The 21,941-nt window shown below is 43.8% G+C and overlaps 1 protein-coding gene across 1 annotated transcript in view; it reads right to left on the bottom strand.

Moving 5' to 3' along the window:
• Positions 1-21,941, bottom strand: part of ABCA4 (ATP binding cassette subfamily A member 4) — a 97,337-nt gene that overhangs the window by 58,367 nt on the left and 17,029 nt on the right. The window contains exons 6-12 of the mRNA XM_081008486.1: positions 20,384-20,511; positions 13,878-14,075; positions 8,766-8,855; positions 7,547-7,787; positions 6,130-6,269; positions 4,966-5,082; positions 3,889-4,086 (exon numbers count right to left, since the gene is read on the bottom strand). Of these exons, the coding sequence (XP_080864612.1) occupies positions 3,889-4,086; positions 4,966-5,082; positions 6,130-6,269; positions 7,547-7,787; positions 8,766-8,855; positions 13,878-14,075; positions 20,384-20,511 (1,112 nt within the window). The remainder of the gene's footprint in view (positions 1-3,888; positions 4,087-4,965; positions 5,083-6,129; positions 6,270-7,546; positions 7,788-8,765; positions 8,856-13,877; positions 14,076-20,383; positions 20,512-21,941) is intronic.

Here is a 21,941-nt window from a genome sequence, read left to right as displayed (position 1 = left end):
GTTGAGCTTCTTAGGGTCCAGCCCACCCTGCAGTTCTTGCTCCAGCTGCATCAGTAGGTACTGGTCATAGACACCTGTGGTCCTGCTCAGTATACTGTCCGGCTGCTAACTGTTGATGAGCAAATTACACTAGACTTGGGCAGGACGCAGCCTTTCAAATAAAGGACGGACTTCTATGCAGTCTTACCGGATGCAACTATGTTTTGCTAAAGCCTTTATTAAAATCCAAAATGACAACCTAGGCTGCAACTTTGAGGGGAAAGGTTGCTTATCTTTTCCCCTGAGGGGGAAAAACCAGCTTTCTGGCCCAGAAGGAAACAACACTGTCCTGAACGTAAGACCCCATGCATAACAGTAGTAAAAAGGTAAAGATAAAGGACCCCTAGATGGTTAAGTCCAGTCAAACTTGGATATGGGGTGTAATAGTAGCAACAACCAGGATCCAAAGAGTTACTTAAAGCCAGGCTTCCCCATCCTGGTGCTTCCAAATGTTTTAGACTCCAACTCACATCAGCCCCAGTCAACATGTGCCATGGTCAGGGATGATGGAGGGGAAGGCTGCTTTAGGCCAGAGTTGGGGAACCTGTGGCCCTCCAGAGGACTACAATACCCATAACTCCTGACCATGGGCCATGATGGCTAGGGCTGATGGGAGTTGGAGTCCAACAACATCCAGAAGGCCTCTGATCAGACCCCGCTACTATAGGCACACCATTAGGGCCGGCATGCCCAGTAAATTTTTGACTTTAAACAACAACAACAAAAACCCTTACTATGCCACAGGCTGGGGTTTTTTTTAAAAAAGTCTTCTCAGATTCAAAAAATAGCTTGCCTCTTTGTGTGGAGAGGCTGCTGCTCAAAAAACAGAAGCCCAAAATCCCCTTGAGCATACAGTATTGATGGTTTAGTTCAAGGATAACAGCAGCAACAATATGAAGTAACTGTAGGCAACTTATTATTTCACAAAAGCATCCTTCTTTGCAAATAAAATTGTACAACACTACTACACTACAGGTTTTTTCTGAACATAAAGGAAACTTATGGATGAACCCCTCCCTATATATTTTTCAGTTTTAACTAGAAGTTAACTAAAACAGCCACAAAAATACTTAGTGTTTTTTTATAGCACTTAGCATTTATAATTCAGTAAGGAGAAACCATCAAGTTAGACGGTCAGTAGGCTCTGGACCCTAGCAGGATACCATTGCATGCTCAGTTTTGAAATGCAAATAAATGAATGACCAAACAAAACGCAAGTCTGTTGGAACTATCAGAGCTAGCAACAAATGCTTACAAACAATTGTTCGCATCAAGTTGCTTTCCCCCATTATCCAAGTGAAGTCTGCCTCGCCCAAAGTCATAAGTCAGAAAGATATGGGGCCCATAATTAATGCCTGCCAAGACCTCTCTTTAAAACCCCTGGGGAAGAAATCAAGCCATTGTTCTACTCAACTCTCATCCTGCTCCATGCCAAAAGTTCATCTTTGTAGCATACTTTTTGCTTCGTTAGCAAGACCTCCCTCCTCCCAATCCCAAGCAAGATCAATGCCCAATAACTGTGGACCTTCCCCCACAAAAAAGAGTACCACAATTTTACACATAAGAAGTGAGAAGTTACACAATCCAAAATAAGAGGACACTATCAGCAGACTATTCATATACAGTGGTACCTTGGTTCTCAAATGCCTTGGTTCTCAAACACCGAAAACCCAGAAGTAAGTTTTAAGTAAGTTTTCCGGTTTTTGAATGTTTTTCGGAAGCCGAACGTCCAATGTGGCTGTCAGCTATTGTTCCCAGGGCACCTGCACCAATCAGAAGCTGCACCTTGGTTTTTGAACATTTCAGAAGTCAAACGGACTTCCGGAACGGATTAAGTTTGGTGCTTTTGTTTTTGCTATTTATTTTTCTGTTTTTGTTTCTGAGGCTTTATTTGGTTAATTTGTTTTTGTGACCATGTGGAACCCAGTTCAGCTATTGATTGATTGATTGATTGATTGTGTGACTGTGGAAATGGATAAAAGTCCCCCAACCAAACAATGACTATCATCAGTGCAGGTAAGAAATTTTTTTTTTAATTTTTCTCATCTTCCATACTGTTTTATTCATTTTATAGTACAGTACATTATTTACTGCTTTCATTTTATGGATCAATGGTATCGTGAGATAGAAAAATCCATGCTAAATTGCTGTTTTAGGGATGTTTTTAAAAGTCTGGAATGGATTAATCCATTTTGCATTACTTTTTATGGGAAAACACACCTTGGTTTTGGAACGCTTTGGTTTTGGAACTGACTTCCAGAATGGATTAAGTTTGAGAACCAAGGTACCACTTTACTTGCTTTTAAGCCAACTCTTCCTTCATACATCACATGCAAATCTCTTTCCCACCCCCTTTCCTTTTCAAATCTAAACCAGCCTCCCAAACAGTAAAACTGGGACCCAAGCCTTAACCTTTCCCTATTAGTTGGTTTTCAACCTCCAAATTGCTGCTTTGGACCCCATGGGAGAAACTGTATGTTTCTGTTTCTTTTTCCCAATGGGACCAAGAAGATGGAATTGGCCTGGGAGCAATAGGATCTGGAAGTTGGAAGACACAGAAAACTAGACCCAGTGAGACAAATTCTAGCCTAGCTTTCCCTTAGACATGCTTGGTTTTTTTTTTGCTTGTGAGCTCTTCTCATGGGGGAGGTTTCCATCAAGTAAGTCCTCATCTGAATTAAAATTGGAGGCATATTATATGCTTATATCCAATGTTTGGTCTCAAGTTTATTACAGTAAGAAAAAGTAAAAGGTAAAGGAACCCTGGATGGTTAAGTCCAGTCAAAGGTGACTATGGGGTTGCGGCGCTCATCTTGCTTCAGGCCGAGGGCGTTTGTCCGCATACAGCTTTCCGGGTCATGTGGCCAGCATGACTAAACCACTTCTGGTGCAACGGGACACTGATGAGTGCCAGAGTGCACAGAAACAGCCTTTATCTTCCCGCAGCAGCGGTACCTATTCATCTACTTGCACTGGTGTGCTTTTGAACTGCTAGGTTGGCAGGAGCTGGAACAAAGCAACGGGAGCTCACCCCATCACAGAGATTCAAATTGCCAACCTTCTGATTGGCAAGCTCAAGTGGCTGAGTGGTTTAGACCACAGCGCCTCCCATAAGAATTACCCTTCCCACTGCAGTGTAGTCAACCCCCCATGCTTTTGTGTGCATCACTGTTGGGTGCACCTCCGGGCTTGAAGGAGCAAGCCTAGGCAGGTAATTCATGCAGACACAATAGTTATTTTCCTCTGAGGTCAGGTAATTTTGCAGCGGCCTTGCGTCAGAAATGATCCAATCACACTCAATATGGATCTGTGGCAGAACTACAAACCCTGATTGCAAGGAAGCAACACCAGAGCAGTGAATCATGCCAAGAGGGAGTGGGCAGCCTCTCCTTGGCTTCACAGAAGCCCTTAATTACTAAATAAATTTATTTCTCATGCCCCCATGTCTCTTGCAGAACACAGATAAAAAATCACCGCACTGGTATTCCAGGTTTTTTTTACTTATGCCTGCATGCTTATTCCTTCTTCATCTTTTAGAATTTGCATTGTGGACCGTAAACTTCAATTAAAACTGCAAATACATTGTTTGCCCAAATCATCCCCAATGCCAGCTCCCTAGATTGTGAAAGTTATGACCCTGAACAGCACACACACAGCCTAAAAACTCTGCAGTTTGGCTGGCTGGAAGGATTGAAAGCTACTGCTTTACTATAGGAAAGAGATCTTCCAAACATTGTCTGTGTGTCCTGTATGCTTTCTATGAATTCTTATTTTCTAAATGTTTGAGCATTGATGTTCTAATACTGTCGTGAGCATCCATCCTCATATTGAAAAAGATACCAGTCTTACCTGCAGGTACTCGTGGACCATATGCAGAGCCTGGTTGGCAACACTGAAGACATCCCTCCAATCAAAGTTCACCATGCCTTCCCTTCTTCTCTCTGGTGGCCCATTGTACAGAAAATTGATCACATCTTCTGCAGTGAAACCTTCAGAACCCAGCTGCTCATTTAAGAAGCCTTTCACCGTAGGGTTTTGCAAAGTGTCCTAGGGAAGAAACATTAGGTCTAATTTAACATATTATATTTGTACATGTATTTGTATTCTATCACCTGGGAAACTGCAACCTTGGTAACTCCAAGGGAAGAATTACCTGCCACTAAGCCTACATGGATAATTCAGTCTGGGGAAAGGTCAGAATCAGACACCAACCATCCACACAGGTATAGAGGAACCCAAACCGTAACCCTGCCTAGGTCTGACCCCTTTGCCCTAACAAGCTACTTAGAGGCTAAACCTTAATTGCCCTTGTGTTCACTGGCTTTGAGGTAGATAGAACACATGGGTGTGGCAGCATAGCCCCTTCTCCAGACCAGTCATAACCAAAGATACCCATCATGGGCTGCTATATATCCGGAATTTCCCAGACATATCCAGAATACAGCAGTCGGAAACCGTGTCCAGGCGGAAATCACTGAAATGTCCAAGGGAAAATGGATGCATGGCAATCCATGTTGGAAGTTTAGGTTGTAGCAAATTTCCTTTAAAATCTCTCAAAAACTTCATATTTTTTTTTTTTTTGAGCTCAACAACTTTGGCCCCCAGAAAAGCTCGACAACTTTGGCAACACTATATTAGCCCTTGTAGCTGGGGTTAGCTCAAGACATAGCGCTGTCTGAGGCAAAGGGACAAGATACTTCCTCCCATTTGAAGTACAGACTCTGACTGGACTAACAGTTGACCCTTCAGGTAAGACAGCATCCTCCACTGTACCTGAGGGCAGCAGGATAGCTTGGGAGTCCCATTAGGAATGGGGGATAGGAGAGATTGCTGCCACCCCAGCACCTGCTGTTTGAAGCAATCACATCACTCTGCCTAATGGATTCCAGTTCCCTTCCCATACCAAGTAAGGTATCCTGCACATACCCGGATCATGTTCATTTGCACACTGTCTTGAAAGAAGCTCCACACTTGGGGTCCCACTTCCTTCCAGGCTTTAGCCAAGAGTCTGAGGCGCACAAGTTCCTCAAATGTGGAATTTGCCTGAGTTAGGAAGTTGCAGAAGGGAGAGGAAGAAAGAATCATAGGAAAAACAGAAGATTTGGAGATAGTCTTAGACGCCAGCTAGTTCAAACCCCTCCACCCAGGAAACCCAGAGCTACAGCATCCCTAAGCAATTACTGAACAGTTGAACACTAAATACGTATTTCTGCTGCCTTCAGAATACAAAGGCATATTGATAATGTGGCAATGTTCATGTGGCAGTAATGGGCCTTGGGAATGAGACCCTGGCCCCTAATATCACCAGTGGCTTCACCTGAACGTTCACATATTGAGTGGGAATATCTGAAGGGAGATCTTTTTCATGTGTTTGGCTGAAGGCACTTGAAGCCCTTCTGCAGCCAGGAACTCAGACAGTAGGGAGGAGTCTAAGCATGTTCAGGGGAATGCACAAATAACCCCCCTTTCAGACCGCCCTGCCCAATCTGCAAGAGTTGGGGCTGGTGGTGGTGAGGACAAGTTTTTTGGCACAGGGGGAGAGGCATGCATTCTGCACCCACATTCTGCACATTATTCCCCCCCATACTTTTGAAGAATGCCTGAACAGAGATAGTGAATTCATGTGAAACTTAAGAACCTGAACAGTTATTGTGATATAGATTGGTGCTTTGTTATTTAATTACTGCAAATGGTTTCTGGGTGGGCCAAAAAACATGGGATATCAGTGCAGTAGAATAAATTAGAAAGTGGCCTTGTGTATTATTTATACCAATTCTGCTTCATTCCAATTTTTGCAGTCCTGGGTTTGCATCAGCAAGCAGAAAAAGATCTGCTATAGTAGCTACATGGATTTCTTTTTTTAAAAAACCCGAATGGTAAGTATTAGAGAACTAAAAAGAGGCTGGGCTTCCCTCTTTCCTCCCCAGTCCTGAGTTCAAAGGCCACGTTACATTTTCTTGAGGGGGGGAAAGGTCTGTTGTTGCCTGCAGCAACAGCTTGGTTGCCACTTGTTCAATGGACCTTTCTTGCAAAGTGCTCATGTTATAAACACTGCAGGTGCATAGGTGTAGCAGAGAGAAAATAACTTACATTCTTCAGTATCTCGTGAACGGCAGGTGAATCTGGAGCAAAGAGGATTTTCCCCATCAATAATGGTTTCATAGCCCTCCAGGCTATTTTGGTTAAAGGATTTGATTCCATAGTCTGGATCAATGTGTTACAAAAGGGAGCTGTTGGAGGAGAGGGAGGGGAAAGGAGATACGTTATATAACACTGGCCCAGTTTTTAATTGTTCACGACATTCTGCAGGCTAGCCTTTCCATCTTACCAACAGAAAATTGCAGCTACACCAGTTTCTAGGAACTCAGCAAACAGAGCAAAAAAGGTTCAGGTTGCATCTATGCAGCCGCCATGCCTTTAGTTAAAAGAGCAGTGTAATACTACTTGACTGAAATCTAAAGGATGGAAATTCCAGGGTTTATTGAGCTCATTTTACAGCAGCAGTACAACGGCAGCAGCAGAGCTAAGCAGCCTTTTCCAAAACTGGTGCCATCCAGGCGGTGGTGGTGGCCTCCAGGTCAGCCTTTATCAACCGTGGGTTCCCAGATGTTGTTGGAGTACCACTCCCATCATCCCTGGCTGCTGTCCTTGCTGGCTATGGATGATGGGAGTTGTAGTCCAACAACATCTGGGAACCCAACAGTTGAGAAAAGCTACTCCAGATGATGATGGCTATTCACAAGGGAATGTGGTACGTTGGAAAAGGTTTCCCACCCTTGTCCTAAGGTAGCAGGGGTGGAGAACCTTCTTCCACCTTAGGGAAGCATTCCTTTCTGGTCAGCGTTCTGAGAGCCTCACAACAAGGTGAAAGTGGACGGAGCAACAAAGGTCAATTTTATAGTAGCTGAGTTTCTACACACACACACGCCTCCTTTCTTCCAAACCACGAGGACCTCTGTATTGTCCATTCAGACAAGCAAGAGGCATAATCAGAGCTCAAGGACACATTCCAGCCTGATGCAAGGCTAATGAGGAGACTGTGGCTATGGCCTCAGAAGATTCCTAAGAACCAGGTCAGTTTTTGGACTACAACTCTCATCATCCCTAGCTAGCAACACCAGTGTTCAGGGATGAAGGGAACTGTAGTACAAAAGCAGCTGGAGACCCAAGTTTGGGGGAAAATGGGGCTAGATAGATCGGGAAGGCCGAATTGGTGTTCCCCACCCCTGGCCGTAATGCCAATTTTGGAGTCTCTCTCACTGAAGCGCCTGTCTCTTTCAGGTAATGTAGGCAAATCTTAAAATGACAGCAACCTTGCATTGCTAGCAAACACACACACACAGGTTCCTGCCCTAATGATTCCAGCTGCTTTATGCCTTTGCATGGATTAAGTTGTTAGGCGAAATTCCTGAAACAACTAATGGTGTAACAGTGGCATTATCAATCTTAATCTTATAATACAAGCCCACATGAAGCACAGCCAATGGGGTGGGGGTGGGGGACTTACTGGTTGTGTTGTCATAAACATAAATGGATTCCTTCTTCATGGAGTCAACCCCAAGGAAGGCCTTGTAATTATTGTCTTCGTACCAGTTGAGAGAGATTATTCTGGAACCACCTCCTTCTGGGTAGCCACAGAGAAGATCAGATAAAGAACTCATCAGCTGCCATAAGGACACAGGCTCCCCATCTCGCAGAAGCGGCTGTAGGGTTGATAAAAGGTCCTGAACACTTGGCCTACGTGCCAGCTGCAGTGAAACAAAGCATTTTTTAAATGAATGATTATACTAAGAACAGAAAGCAATAATAAAGCTAAACAATATGCCCACTACAGCAAACTTGCCCTCTTCTAGGATTTTGCTTTTTTAAAAATAACAAACACTGCTCCTGCTCTCTTCTACTCTAATTAAGGACATATTTGGCTATGCCCCTCTTAAATACAAAAAAAATGTGTTGAACTGGTATTATGGTGTTTGAAAGAAGTATCAAGCTGCACTGAAGCAAGATGCAGGTTTGATCAGGAATGTGAAGACTAAAGATAGTCACATCTGAGTGCATTACTAAGGGCTGCTTGTTAATCATCATCAAGTGGGCATGCAGAGATAAGCAAAGGAATCTGTAGACCAAACCCAAAAGGAGGTTTGGAAGTCAGGCAAGGTATATAACAGCAGAGAATGAGCTGCAACAGCATCCTTATACATGGAGACAAAGAGCAGCATATTATCAGATGCCCTATATAGGTTCTGGATATATCAGATTAGAAATCACTGTTAGTCAGTCTGAAGCTGAATTCAGAAATGTAGGTTGTACACCACTTCAAACTTCAGATGGTGAAAACCATTTTGGAATTCTACCTCATGTGAAAATAATGTGCTCAAATGAAAAGCTAGTGCACATCAGGGTAAGATTCTAGCCTCGCCTTCTTCCTGCTGAGCTAGCTTTTTAGTTGCAGGTTTGTTTAACATAGAGGAATATGCAATCAGTTACCAGGACACTGAAGGTGCAGATCTGTATAATGCATGGCTTCTTAATAAGTCACAGGCAGTAGGAACAAGCATTAAGGAAAACCAGTGGGTGAAATTATTAAACTGCCCAAGCAGTTGGCATGTTTAAATTCACTGCATAAGGATGCCCGCCTGTGTCCAACACAAATTCCTTACAAGTTCCTTACTCAATATTTATGCCAGTTGCACTCATTTCCCTACCCCACAATACTAAAGTGTTACCTCTTGCACAGCTTGGGACACATTAGAAAGCACTCGTCCCCACATTTGTAGATCAGCACCTTGAGCATTGCCGTCTAACACGGTGGGAAGCTGTAAAAGAAGAAAAGTGAATGCTGGTGAGACATGACCAGTATCTACCTAAATGCTTTCAGAGTCAGGAGCTAGCTTGTGCTAGCCTCCTAGGCTGTGTTTCCAAACCTTCAATGCCTCGGTCATCCAAGTTGCCCTTTTCCAACTCTCTACAAGAAGACAATGCCATTTCTCTAATCAGGGAAAAGACCCCCTTAGGGCCAGACCTACTACAAGGAAACATCCTCAGGCAAAAAATGATGAAAAGCAAGAAACAGGTAGATCTGTATGGCCTGCCCTATACTTCCTAAGCTAACCTGCTATGCTTGGCCCGAGTGGAGGAGTTTCAAGGTAAGATGCAATTGTCCGTCCTATCAGGTTGTGTACATGGAATGGGGGGTGGCTCCACCTTGTCCTTCATCTCAGGCAGCAAAATGGTTTGGGTTAGTCATGAACACCCTAACACACCCTGAACACAAAATTCATACAGGCTCAAATAATCATGACTTCTTGTTTTTTAATCTCAACCACAGAATTCCTAGGATCATCATCAGGAAGAACTTTCTGACTATAAGAGCTGTTCAACAGTGGAACAGACTCCCTGGGAAGGTGGTGGACTCTCCTTCGCTGGAGGTTTTAAAGCAGAAGTTGGTATGTCCATCTGTCAGGAATACTTTAGTTGTGATTTCTGCACTGACAGAGATTATCCTCAGGGTCCCTTCCAACTCCACAGTTCTATGATTCTATGAACGACGCAATGCCTATGGAAAACACAATGCCTTTCCATGTGTCCTCATGTTTCGTAACTTGGAGACATTTTAGATTTTACTTGGAAATCTATAGAATTCCTAGGATTTGCATACAATGCCTAGACTGATCAGTTTTCATTTGACTTCGTTCAGTACATTATGTAATACCATCCACGAATGGACAACATTCTGCAGAGTATCTAAAGTTTGTACTTTGTAGCACATTCATCAAATCTCATGGTTTACAAGCAGGTTACTGATTTCTACAAGGGCTGCTTTCAGCATAGGATGCCAATTCATAGCCCTGATTTTGCCACTGTCCCAAAACATGCACCACTGCTGCTTCTGTTTACTGACCATTAAGCCAGCAAGCAATATGTGATGAACCCAGGATAACAGCAGCAGGACCATGATCAGATGATTGAGTTTGTTATGGAAAGCAATGGAAACAGACCCGATGCCATGCTTGCCACCCAACGACATAGCTATCCTATTATGGGACAAGCATTTCTAGATGTGGCAAAGTGGATTGGACCCTGTGGTGCTGGCCAAGATCTTGCGACATCTGAAAGACTTCCACTTCTTTTCCTGGATGTGCAAGAAGAAAGAATGAGCGGTGTTGCTTTTGTTCCCACCCTGCAGGCTGTGGGGAATCACATATTCCAAACATGATCCACTCCCTTTTTACCCTGCGGGTATCGTCTTTCTGGCTTGCTGAAATTATTTCAGAATGCATCATTCTGTGGCATCACGCATACCATAGATTACAAGGGAGGCCTCTCTAGTATTCATGGCCTGTCACCTTATGAGAAAGTCCAGTCAGACCAGGAAATTTTGCGGTGAGTGATTTTGCAGGGCGAACAAGGAATTTTAAGAATTTGCCTAATCCATATTGCTCTCTGTTCATTTCCTTGCTCTGTCACACACTCCCACACTCCCACCAGTGACTTGGATTAGTTAAAATATTCAACCATCCTTTAGAACGTCTCGGAAGAATTTGATTTTTCATGTGACCACAGCTAGAGGCAGCAACTGAATGTCAGTTACTGGAAAACACAGGAGGGGAGAGTGCTCTTGTGCTCGTATTCTGCTTGCTGGACACTGTGAAAACAGGATGCAGGATTAGTTGGGCCATTGGCCTGATCCAGCAGACTCTTTTTATGTTCATATAATGAGGTATATGGTATAAGGCTTGGTATAAGGCAGCTTCCAAAATGACTGAAGAGTTGAGGAGATGTCCAAATCGTGAGCTTATTCTGAGGCCCACCAGTATCTGTGGTCAATTTCTTCACAGTTTCTCTGTTGCCTATCTTACCTCAGAGGTTAAAGATAGGAAATCAATGCCAGAATTACCTTCAAACCATAACAATGAATTCCCTTCCAGGGGGCAACAATCGTTCACCTGAGTGTAGGCTGAGGTAAACTCTGACACCAGAGTATTTGCTTTGCAGGCAAAGTTCAGATTTCATATCCTTGGGGCACAGTTGTAAAAAGCCCTAAATCAGATTGAAAGTTGAAAAGGTTTGTGCGGGGACTAGCTATTCTGCTGAAGGCATCATTCCTTCCAGGCAGCAGACTAACACAGAATGGGAGAAAAGCACAGATCACTCTCAGGCTGTCAGGGACCTGACAAATTGACAGTTTTACGGTGCACACATGCTGGTATTTATAACCTGTCATGTACAGTGAACAGGAACGCCTGTAACCCAAACAGCCCCGAGCCACTGTTGATGTTTTCTCTGTAGCCTCTGAAGGCAGAACGATGGAGAGATCATTAAGACTCTGCTATGCCTTTTGCTCACCTGAAAAGTTTTGCAACTCACAATGACATCCAACATAAACATGAAAGCGGTCCTGTGGATACGTTTTGCTCTGCCCTCCTCACATTCTGCCTGGGCCTCCACATAGCAGCCTTGGCTGATTCCCACTGCCCACATTTTCCGTCCCTGGTACTAGTCTGCTGAACACTTCTGGAGGAAATCTGAAGAATGTGCTGACTCTGACAATTGTAAACACAGCCTTTCCTCCTTCAGCTCTACCCTTTGCTTTGCCAGAAAGAAAGAAAACACACACACACACAAAACTGTACTATTCTCTCTGTGTGAATGTGTAGTGAACACTCCAGTCATATAACCTTCTCCCCAAATCTTCCCCTTCACCCCCACATTAATCTGCCGACAAGATCTTGCAAACTTTTCCCAAGCAAAAAGATCTAGTAGAAATCCCCCTCCATCCCCCTTCTGACTCCTTACTGACAGGGGCTTCATATCACAATTTGGGACCAATTTTTCTGTGTGTGCATTTCATGCATTCACTTCCATTCATTTCTGTTTTTACAGTCATGGATATTCACTGCTGTCTGCTATTTGCTGTCCACAAAAGCCGATGCCCAAGTGGGCGAAAGTTAACAGAATGCCTCTGCTGCATTGTCATTGTTTTGTCCCTCTGCAAAATGGTTAGAGTGTTGAACATGGGAAGACTAGGTTGCACACAGGTGAGGAGAAAACAGAAGTAGGTGCTGTTATCATTAGAGGCCACCGACTAAAACATCATTCATCACACACATGACAAACCACTTGCTTAAAAAGAAAAAGCTCTAACAAGCTTCCATGCCAGAAGTGGCTGCCAAAATATAACAGGTTATTTTTACTCATTGGATTTTCCACAGAAAGAGGAAATCCGGATTAAAAGTTTTCTGAAGGTATGAGCTATTGTATTGATGATTACAACAACATCACACAAAGACACTGCAAAAAAAAAAAAACTTGTGTGTGTAAGCAACACCAGTTCCACAATAGTCACATCTGGACGCACCCTGGCTCTTCCTCAATCCGCAAACCCACCCCAACTATTCATTTCATCAGCCCAACTCTCATTCCTTCTCCCACCTGTAGTTTTGCAGCTCTTGCCCTACCCTGCTCTCTCTCTCTCTCTCTCTCTCTCTCTCTCTCTCTCTCTCTCTCTTTTAATGTTTAATTTCCCCTCCTTAAGAAAACCCTTAAGGGTTTAACCACATATCATCTTTCAGATACGTCACACACCAAACCTCCTTGAATTCAGGGTATGAAGGAAAGGCTGGCAGCAGGCTGCGGTGGGTGGGTGGGGACGACAACCCACATCAACCACATTACATCGGCAGATATGCATGAAGGGGCAATTAAGATATAATGGCGGTGTGCGCATGTGTATTTTTCAGCAGGCCATCCCATTCACATATAAAGAAGGGAGAAGCGGAGTGTCTTATGTTAACTGTAATAGGAAGGGAGGCACTAAACCATTCCCCCTTCCGTTCTTTACCTCCCCACAGTCTGAGTAAAAATAACCCGCAGACACTGCTGGCATGGAAGTTTGTTAGTGCATTTTTAGTGAGCAGTTTGTTACATGTGTGGCGCTCAATTCCCAGCAATCTGAACAAATCACAGCTCCCAGGATCCTTTGGAGGCAGCCATGTGCATTAACAGTATGGGGTGGGTGCCTGCACAACCCCAAGGCTCATCCATACTTCATTTTGTGTCACAAGTTCTAGGTACAGCTCTGGGATTTCTAGGTCCATGTCCAAGCGGATTGATTGATTGATTGATTGATTGATTGATTGTCCCACCGCTGCTAAACCGCACCTTGACAGCTCATGAGGGCAAGGCATGCTGAAGGATACAGAAGATAAAACTCTGGCAGAATCTCAAGTGTGAAATGAAGCCCAAACAAACAAAAATGTGTCACGGAAAGGGACTAAGTGTAAGAGATGTCATAAATGAATTCAAAATGGCAACATCCTACAATTAAGTAGTCTAGAGTTATGCAAAAGTTTGAGCAATTAAAATGAAATGATAGCAAACCAAGCAGTTCTTATGGAATCCCAGAATGGTAGAGTTGGAAGGGACCACAAGGGTCTTCAAGTCCAACCCCCTGCAATGCAGGACTCCTTTCCCCAATGTGGGGTTCAAACCAACTGAGCTATTGATTGCCGATTGCCTGCCCTGCAGGGAAATGCTGCAGGATGGCATGCACCTGTTCAAGACTCTAGCCAGTCAGCCATGCCCGCTTCCAAGATAGCCATTCCTTTCCACAGGAATCCTTAACCAGGATTCCACAGGACCCCCGCCATGGCGCTGGGCCACAGGTATAGCATACCTAAGGTTCCTTTTTCTCAGAGACCAGCAACATAACAATCATTTTACCTCTTCCTCTGGGACAAATACAGCAGCAGCACTACTATCCAAGCAACAAGAATTTTGAAAAACAAGACAAACGTAACCATATCTAAAAAGATCAGCCTTTGGCAGCCAGTACTCACCAAATGGAAAAGCTTGAAGAAGTCTGTGTTGGCGTACAAAGAGTCCTCGACCTTCTGCAGGTCCTCCTGGGATAGGGCACACATTGCCTGGTGCACAGCTTGGAAGCCCCCTGGACTGCTGAAGATAATGAAGCGATTCAGCAGGGCCCGGCTGCAGGCAATATCTTTCAGAGTCAACTCTGGGACGCCAAAGGCAAACTGTAGGCAAAAGACAAACCATACAAGATTAGAACCCCCCGAACTTGGAGCATGAGAAGTCCGCCAAAAATTTATAATCTGGCACAATATTTGGACTGTTTGATTATCATATAATTTGTATAATTTGGAATGTTTAATGTGGTCTTATTGGATTGTTAAAATAGAAAACAATAAATATTATTATTAAAAACAAAGACAAACCATACGTATTCTTTATCAATGTGGAGAATCGCTGTCAGTTCGCTTCAGTGCACAGCTCAGACCTTTATTTATTTGTGTTTGTTTTCAATACTTATATACTGCCCAACAACAAAAGTTCTCCAGGAGGTTCTGTATTGGGACCTGTGGTGTTGTTTTCTTAAACTTGTCCTTAAACTAGTGCCATTTTTCTAGATAAAAAGTTGCCGGGACTCAGCATGAACACCTCCCTCATTCTCTTAGAATGGCAATGGCGCCCACCTGAGAGGTGCCAGAACTGAGTTCCAGCGAGTTCCGGCTGGGGGGGGGGGAGCCCTGCTCTTATGGGTTTAGAAGTGAACGGTGAAGTGGCCAGGTTTGCTGACTATACTAAATTGTTCAGGGCCATCAAAACAAAATCAGATTGTGAAGAGCTCCGAAAGAACCTCTTCAAACTGAGCAAATGGGTGGGGAAATGGCAGATGCAATTCAATGTAAGCATGTGTTGCAAGTTGAGGCAAAAATAAAATAAAATTTCACATATAAGCTCATGGGGTTTGAACTGGCATTGACAGACCAGGAATGAGGCCTTGGGGTTGTAGTGGATAGCTTGATGAGGACCCAGTGTGTGGCAGCAGTGAAAAAGGCAAATTCCATGCCTGGAATCATTAGGAGAAGAACTGAAAATAAAACTGCCAATCTCATAATGCCATTATACAAATCTGTGGTGTGACCATATTTGGAATACTGTGTGCAATTTTCGCCACCGCTCACCTCAAAAAGGATATTGCAGTGTTGGAAAGGGCTCAGAATGGCCCTTTGAACAAAATGATTGAGGGGATGCAGCAACTCCCCTATTAAAGAAGGTTGAAATTTTGTAGTTTATAGAGAAAAGGCAAGTAGGAGTCGACGTGATAGAATTTATAAAATTCATGGCGTTGAGAAATCCGCTCCACTTCCCGGTGGGGAGGACTTGCAGTGGACCACGTGGCCACCCACTCCCCTCCGGGGGTGGGGGCAGAGTCCCTTATCACCCAGAGGTCCAGACTTGTCATAGATCCAGCCAGCCAATCAGCTGGCTGGGGGGCATGGCCGTGACCCATTTAAACCAAGGCTTGAGCCAGATAACTTCCTTCTGTTGCGCTTCCTTGATCTCTCGCCCGCCCTCCCTATCTTCAGGTTCTCAACATTGGCCTTGCTATGGACCTCGGTTGGTTGCCATTGAGGGGCCTGGTAGGAATTTTTCCACTTGGCAAATTGGCTTGGGCCATTTGGTTTTCGCCTACCTCGTAGCAATCGTCACAGCTTTGTAAGGTTTGGCGGTTAGGCATTGGTTGATCTTATGATGGGGAGGGGAGGTGTGGCCATCACCTGCCCCTCCAAGCTAAAGGGTATTCTGTTAAAGGAATCCGGGGTGTGTGGATCTTGTCCGAAGCCTGGGGTGGGGCTAGGTCCATGCCATGACCCCGTCAGGAACCCAGGGGGAGCTCGGGTTGATTTGCACCGATGGGGCTCCCCCTACTGGTGGTTGACCTTTACAGGACCCCCTGCATGACAGGCAGGAGTCAGATATAGTCAAGTCAATTCCAATGCCTAAGCCAATACCGCTCACATTCTGTAACCAATAAAGTTGTGGCCTAAATTTGCCCAATAACATTAACCTAATATCTGTGTCCTTGTGTCTCATTCATCGAGGGGGTGGCCTCGGGATTTCGACATGCGAAGTGCATGGGTAACTTTTCATGAAATTGAATGTTGAATATTCAGGACAGATAAAACAATGTTCTTCTTAATGCAGTGCGTAGTTAAACTATGGAACTCACTCACACGGGAGTCAGTAATGGCCATCAACTTAGATGGCTTTAAAAGAGAATTAGGCAAATTCATGGAGAAGAGGACTGTCGAAAGCTACTAGCCATGATGGCTGTGCTCTGCCTCCACAGTTGGAGTCAGGAATGCTTCTTAATACCAATTGCTAGGAACCACAGGAGGGGAGAACATTCTTGTGCTTGAATTCTGCTTGTGGGTTTCCCACAGATATCTGGTTGGCCACTGTGGTAACAGGAGGCTGGAGTAGATGGGTCACTGGCTTTATGCAGCAGGCTCTTCTTATGTAAGTTTACAAGTAAAAATAAAACAAAACCATAAGTACAATATGAAAATAAGCCTAAAACAGAATAAAAAAAGCAGCAGAGGGTTGTGTACACACACATTAGCTGCAATCCATATCTACCCTGTAGTTTTTTTAGGAAATGCGATGTTTTGATACGTTTACCCCTCCCAAAAAAGCTTTTAAACCAAAAAGAGAAAAAAACAACGTAGCTACTATTTAAGCCAATAACGCACACGCAGTCTGAGAATGACCTATCTGTCGTTAAAGTCTGTACAATGGAACTTAAAGGTACTAAAAATATATTTCAGATTAAGAAGCTTGGGAAAATAAAAGGGTCTGGCACCTGGTCCCCCGCCCAAATGATTACTACAGCCAGTATAAATTATGCAGAATAGCAAACACTGCAGGATAAATGGTGCATAATAAAATAAATGATGCAAGCATGCATAATTTTCAGTGTCTGTACAGGTCATAGACTATTGCTGCAGAATTTGTATTACTTTTGGCTAAGATTTATTATTATTTTTAATGCGTAATTTGGATGAAACCCGAGCAGCTATCTTTTAGATTGCTGGGGGGCGGGCGGAATGGCACTAACAATTATTGTTTTACTGTTGGTTTTTCTCTATGTTGTTTTTATTTTCTGAAATAATTTGCAGCTGCTGTGATTGTCACAAATACACTTTGGTGTAGAACAGCAGGATAAAAAGCACTGAGATCAATAATAAATAACATCTGTGTTCCCCATGATGGATGGGCCAAGGACATCAGAAAACAACCTTGTGTTAGGACACAGAAATGAAAACAAGATTATACATCGGCTTACTGAAATTAACCACAAGCCCATAAGATGTCCTTTATGTACAGAAGCTTCAGCAAACAGAGGCCCAATTCAGAAAATGTCCCAGAAGAGCAGAGTTAGAAAAATGTTACACCCCTCCATACAGTTTTCCTGGTAGTTCTGACTACAGCCAACCTCCCCCCCCCCCCCCCACATACACACACCATTTTTCTTCTGGGAGTCAAAAGCTGCCTGTTATCTGCCCTGCAGCCTCAAAGCAGCAGTTGAGAAATACATTCCAGTAATTTTATCAGCGTGCCATTGTTCACTGAGCACTTTCGAGATGAGGAACAAAATATTTTCTCAGTTAGGTGGCCTCTAGATTAGGTTTAGCTTTCATGAGCAAGTGTGTGTCATTTCCTGCACTCCCAGGGTGCTGTGAGGTCAGCACTTCAGCTGTGCTCAACCCTTTGCAGAAAAAAGAAGTTCAGATGCTCGTAAACAGGCCTTAGTTTGACCACTATCCTCTTTTCATTCTCCAGAATGGCATTTAAACAGGGGGAGGTGAACAGGATATATGATTAACAGTGGGCAAAGCAGCATCAAAGCATCCCATGGTAATGACATCCGTTCACAAAGCGTAGCTCCAAGAGCAGCTTCTGGTCAACTGGAAACAGGAAGTTGCTTTGCAACTAGAAATATGCACTGTACGTTCAGATGCATTTCCAGATGAACACCGGACAGTCTTAAAAATTGAATTGCAGATGGCATGGCTTTGCTGCTACAGAATGGGGGCGGGGGCGGGAATACAGGACTGAATGACGGCATGCTCCCTCTTACATGAAAAACACTGCACAAAGAAAGCTAGGCATCAGGGAGAAGGGTTCTACCCTACCTGCACCCCTGGCATACTAATTTTCTATCTTTGGGGATTTTCATGTGAGACTACTGAAACATGCCACCTCCTCACCCCATCTTTAGACTAGGCTGCAGTCCGTGAAAATGTTTATTACTCGGATGGCTGACTGCATGTAGATGAGCCCTAAGAATCACAATGGAGATCTGCAGACCTGGGTCAGCAACCCAAGGGCCACTTTGACAAGGGAATAGGATGTAGGTTAATGTATATTCTGTATTAATGAGGGTTCACACTCATTAGTGTGTACAAGCACACTCTGATAAATTATGATCAAGAACTCCACTTCACTATTCAGGTGCTGAAATCCGTTTGATTTTTAGCCAAGTAAGATCACCGCAATTAATTAAAGCACCCTTACAAGAATACATGATGAGATGGCCAACATGCTATTCTCAGGAGAACTCAACTGCAGTTTCTTTAGTGGGGTGTTAAGACTGTCTTGCCATTGAACACACTGGTGCCTTGGTGATTTTCAACACCCATCAAAAGAAGACTGGTGAGTGCCCAAAGTCACCAACACTGGGCCCTGCAGGATTTGTTATTTGTTAAAATAAAAGAGCGGGAGAGATAGGATTTTATTTCACTGAAACCACTTGTGCTGGTAAAGACTGCTGGCTTTCACATCACATAGAACCTAACTTTTTTTTTCCAGGCTGTCAGGGGTAAAAATAAAATAAAATGCTTTCTTCTGTGCAATTCAGAGAGCTGCCAGGGAGCTTCCTACAGCTCTGCTCAGAACCCAATCAGCTGAATAATCCAGCAAATGGTCATGCAAGCCACCTACAATTTTCAAAACCCCAAAGGAGTGAAAAGTGAAAAGCAAGCTCATTAATTCTATCTCCTGCTGGCCACAAACAGCCACACACATTTCCCAGATTTGGGCACTGTACAGCAAAAATGAAAAAAGGGGGGAAATAAAGAAAAAGGGATTGTGCCCAGACAGCTGGAGTCCTTCCCTCCTTCTCCCTGCACTCTCACACGGTCAGAAAGGCTTTCGTTCCAGAGATCTGATTCAGCCGGCCTCATTCAAAAGCGCAACATTCTTCTCACAGCTCCCAAGCCACAAGGACAGAAGGGGGCAATGGCAGCCTGGACTGAATCACACACAAACTATCTGTGAGGAGGAAATGCTGGGAGATAACCTGGGATTGCAATTTTCCACCAAAGGATATTTTTTGGGGGGGCCAAAGTGCTATTATTTTGGTGAGCATTCAAGACAGGAGATCTGTCATCCGAGGGTCCAGTCTATTCACCTGGAACAATTACCTGACAATGCCCTTCCACCTCTGCCCTCGCTGACATCAGGAGTGGTGGGTTTTCAACATTCCTCCAACATGGGCATTGGGGTCCCATTCACACTTCTATTGAGATAAAGTGATGCATAGACAACCACAGAAGGAGCCCAAGCCAGGTCTAGTCATGGATGAAAATTTCCTTACTGGGCATGTATCCATGACTGAGCATCAGCCTCTTCAGGCCTCAAAAGCAATAAAGGCAACTTCTGGTAATACTTGTGCCTTAGTCATGGATTGCTATGGAAGAATGGCCAAGTATTATGTCTCATTACCAAACCAATGGTTAAAGATTTGCTGCAAACCAGGATGTGAAACCAATAGGGTAGTTTAAGGTGGCCATGACTATATTCAAGCTAAGTCTATAGCTTTTAAGTTGCTCAGCAGCAGCTGCCATTTGAACTGTAGACTGAGCAGGCATACATGTCACTTGCTGGTCAAAGTCTTTCCCACTGCTAAGATGTATTTTACTTTGTTTAAATTATAGCAATTATTTCTGTATTTGCATCCACACATAAATTAGCATGTGCAAATTTTATACAAGCTTGTACCCTCTCTTGTGGGGGGACACAGTTCCTCTTTTGTGGCAATGTATTTCCTCTTAAGTGATCACCTAGAAACTATTAAACAGTGTCTGCAAACCATATCTTGCGTTCCCTGTGGCTGTGTAAACATCTGCTCTGACCAGCCACATGACTGAGGCATGGCTAAAACATTTTTTCCATCCACTCAGCTTGCATAGTGAAAAGCAGGTCTCCTACACACACCTTTTGGGGGATGGAGAACAAAAATAGGCAAGATAAGCTAAGCTTTATGGGCTTCTACTATACACCTGGGATCTTAACCAGGGTTAAGAGAACAGCAATTGGTTAGCACTAACAATGGTCAAACCTTAGAGTCAACTGATTTATTGGGTTGTCAGATATGGGCTCTTTTATTCTTGAGGCTACCTATAAAGTGAGATAGGCTGCTTTAGGGACAACATATTTACATGAGCCCGTTTGCTGCAATATTTACAAGACTCACCTGTTCAGGTCTCACTTGAGCATTCATCAGGTGGTGAACCACCATGTCAGGAAGACGTGCATCTTCACGCAGAAACTTAGTTAGGTTCTCCCCATTTTTCAGGATGTCCTGGATTCGTATGCCTCTTCCTGGGTGAAGAAGACAAAAAGGACAAGAGGCCTATTAAAAGTTGGTACACTATGGTGGCTTTAAGAAAGCCAGTACAGTGGTTGAGCTTGAGCTAGAACCACAAATCTATTCCATGGCTTTAAGGAAACCACAGTTTCTGACTCTTGGGCACACACCCAACTCCACTGGCCTACCTCACAAGATTGTGGTAAAAAAATTGTGAGATAATGCATGCCAAGTGCTTTGAAGGCTGCGTAGACCACTATACCTTTAAAGCACATTCAAAGCACACTCTCAATATTCTGGGAACAGTAGTTTGTTAAGGGTTGCTGGGAATTGTAACTCTGGGAAGGGTAAAACTACAGTGCCCAGAATTCTTTGAGGGGGAAATATGCTTTAAAGGCAAGGGGTTTTCTTGAGCAGGAACTCGGAGGGCACTGAGTTCCCTTACCTTTTAAAAATTAATGAATTTTATGTTTGGGCCAGGGGCAGGAATAGATATACACCCAATGGCTGGGCAAAAAAATTAAATAAATAAATAAAAAATCTGTAATCAATGAAGTTGTGGCCATTTCTAATCCAAATCATTGTCTGCTTGAGGTTATTAATCACATCTTACATTTAGCCACTGCCTCTGTGTGTGTGTGTGTGTGTGTGTGTCTACGGCACTGCGACTGGGCACGCAACAAACAAACAAACAAACAAACAATTTTCATGGTGAGTTCCCCCACCTTTCCCCCCAGAAAATATTGCCTATTACAATATTATTTAAAGAAGTTACAACTGAGGAGTTACAACTGAGGAGTTGAGACATACATAGAACAAAAGTAATCGAGATAGAGAGATTAATTTCCCAGAGCTGTTGCTCTATTCCTCTGCCTGCATTAGACATCAGCTTTGTCTAAAAACACTAGTACTCAAACTAGTGGGGTTGGGTCCCCTTGGGAGAAAGTGGGACACCCAAAAGGGGAGATAAAATGCTGAGACAGGCTTTCTTCTCCCCATCAGCCAAGGCATGGGTGACACATGCCCTCTAGCAGAGGATCAACACTGAATCATGTGGGGCTGACAGCTCCCTCAATTGCCCCATCATTCTCAGCCAAATTTGGAAGAAACGTCCACTTTGTTCCAACAGTGCTTCCTGATATGCCGTTTTAGGAAGCGCCAGAAACGTTTTGCTCTATTCCGCTGCCTAATGCCAATGCAGGCCCTATCCACATCAAAATCACTGCACAGCAGGAACCATGTGAGAATTGCTCCACACTCGTACTAGGCAGTGCTGGATTGGGAGAGAGGCAGGAGGTAGAATAAGTTTGAAATGGAGGGCAGGGAGTGAACTTAAGAAGTTTGGGAAATACTGGCCTAAAAGAAATGCATTCATTTAAAAACAAACAGCGTTTAAGACTCTTTATTTTATTTTTAAAAAGGTGTCTGAATGTGAAATGACAGT

This window comes from Podarcis pityusensis (assembly GCF_964106645.2).
Source record: "Podarcis pityusensis genome assembly, chromosome: 6".
Taxonomy (NCBI): domain Eukaryota; kingdom Metazoa; phylum Chordata; class Lepidosauria; order Squamata; family Lacertidae; genus Podarcis; species Podarcis pityusensis.
Note: the sequence above shows the minus strand (reverse complement) of the source record. Positions and strands in the feature narration are given on the sequence as shown.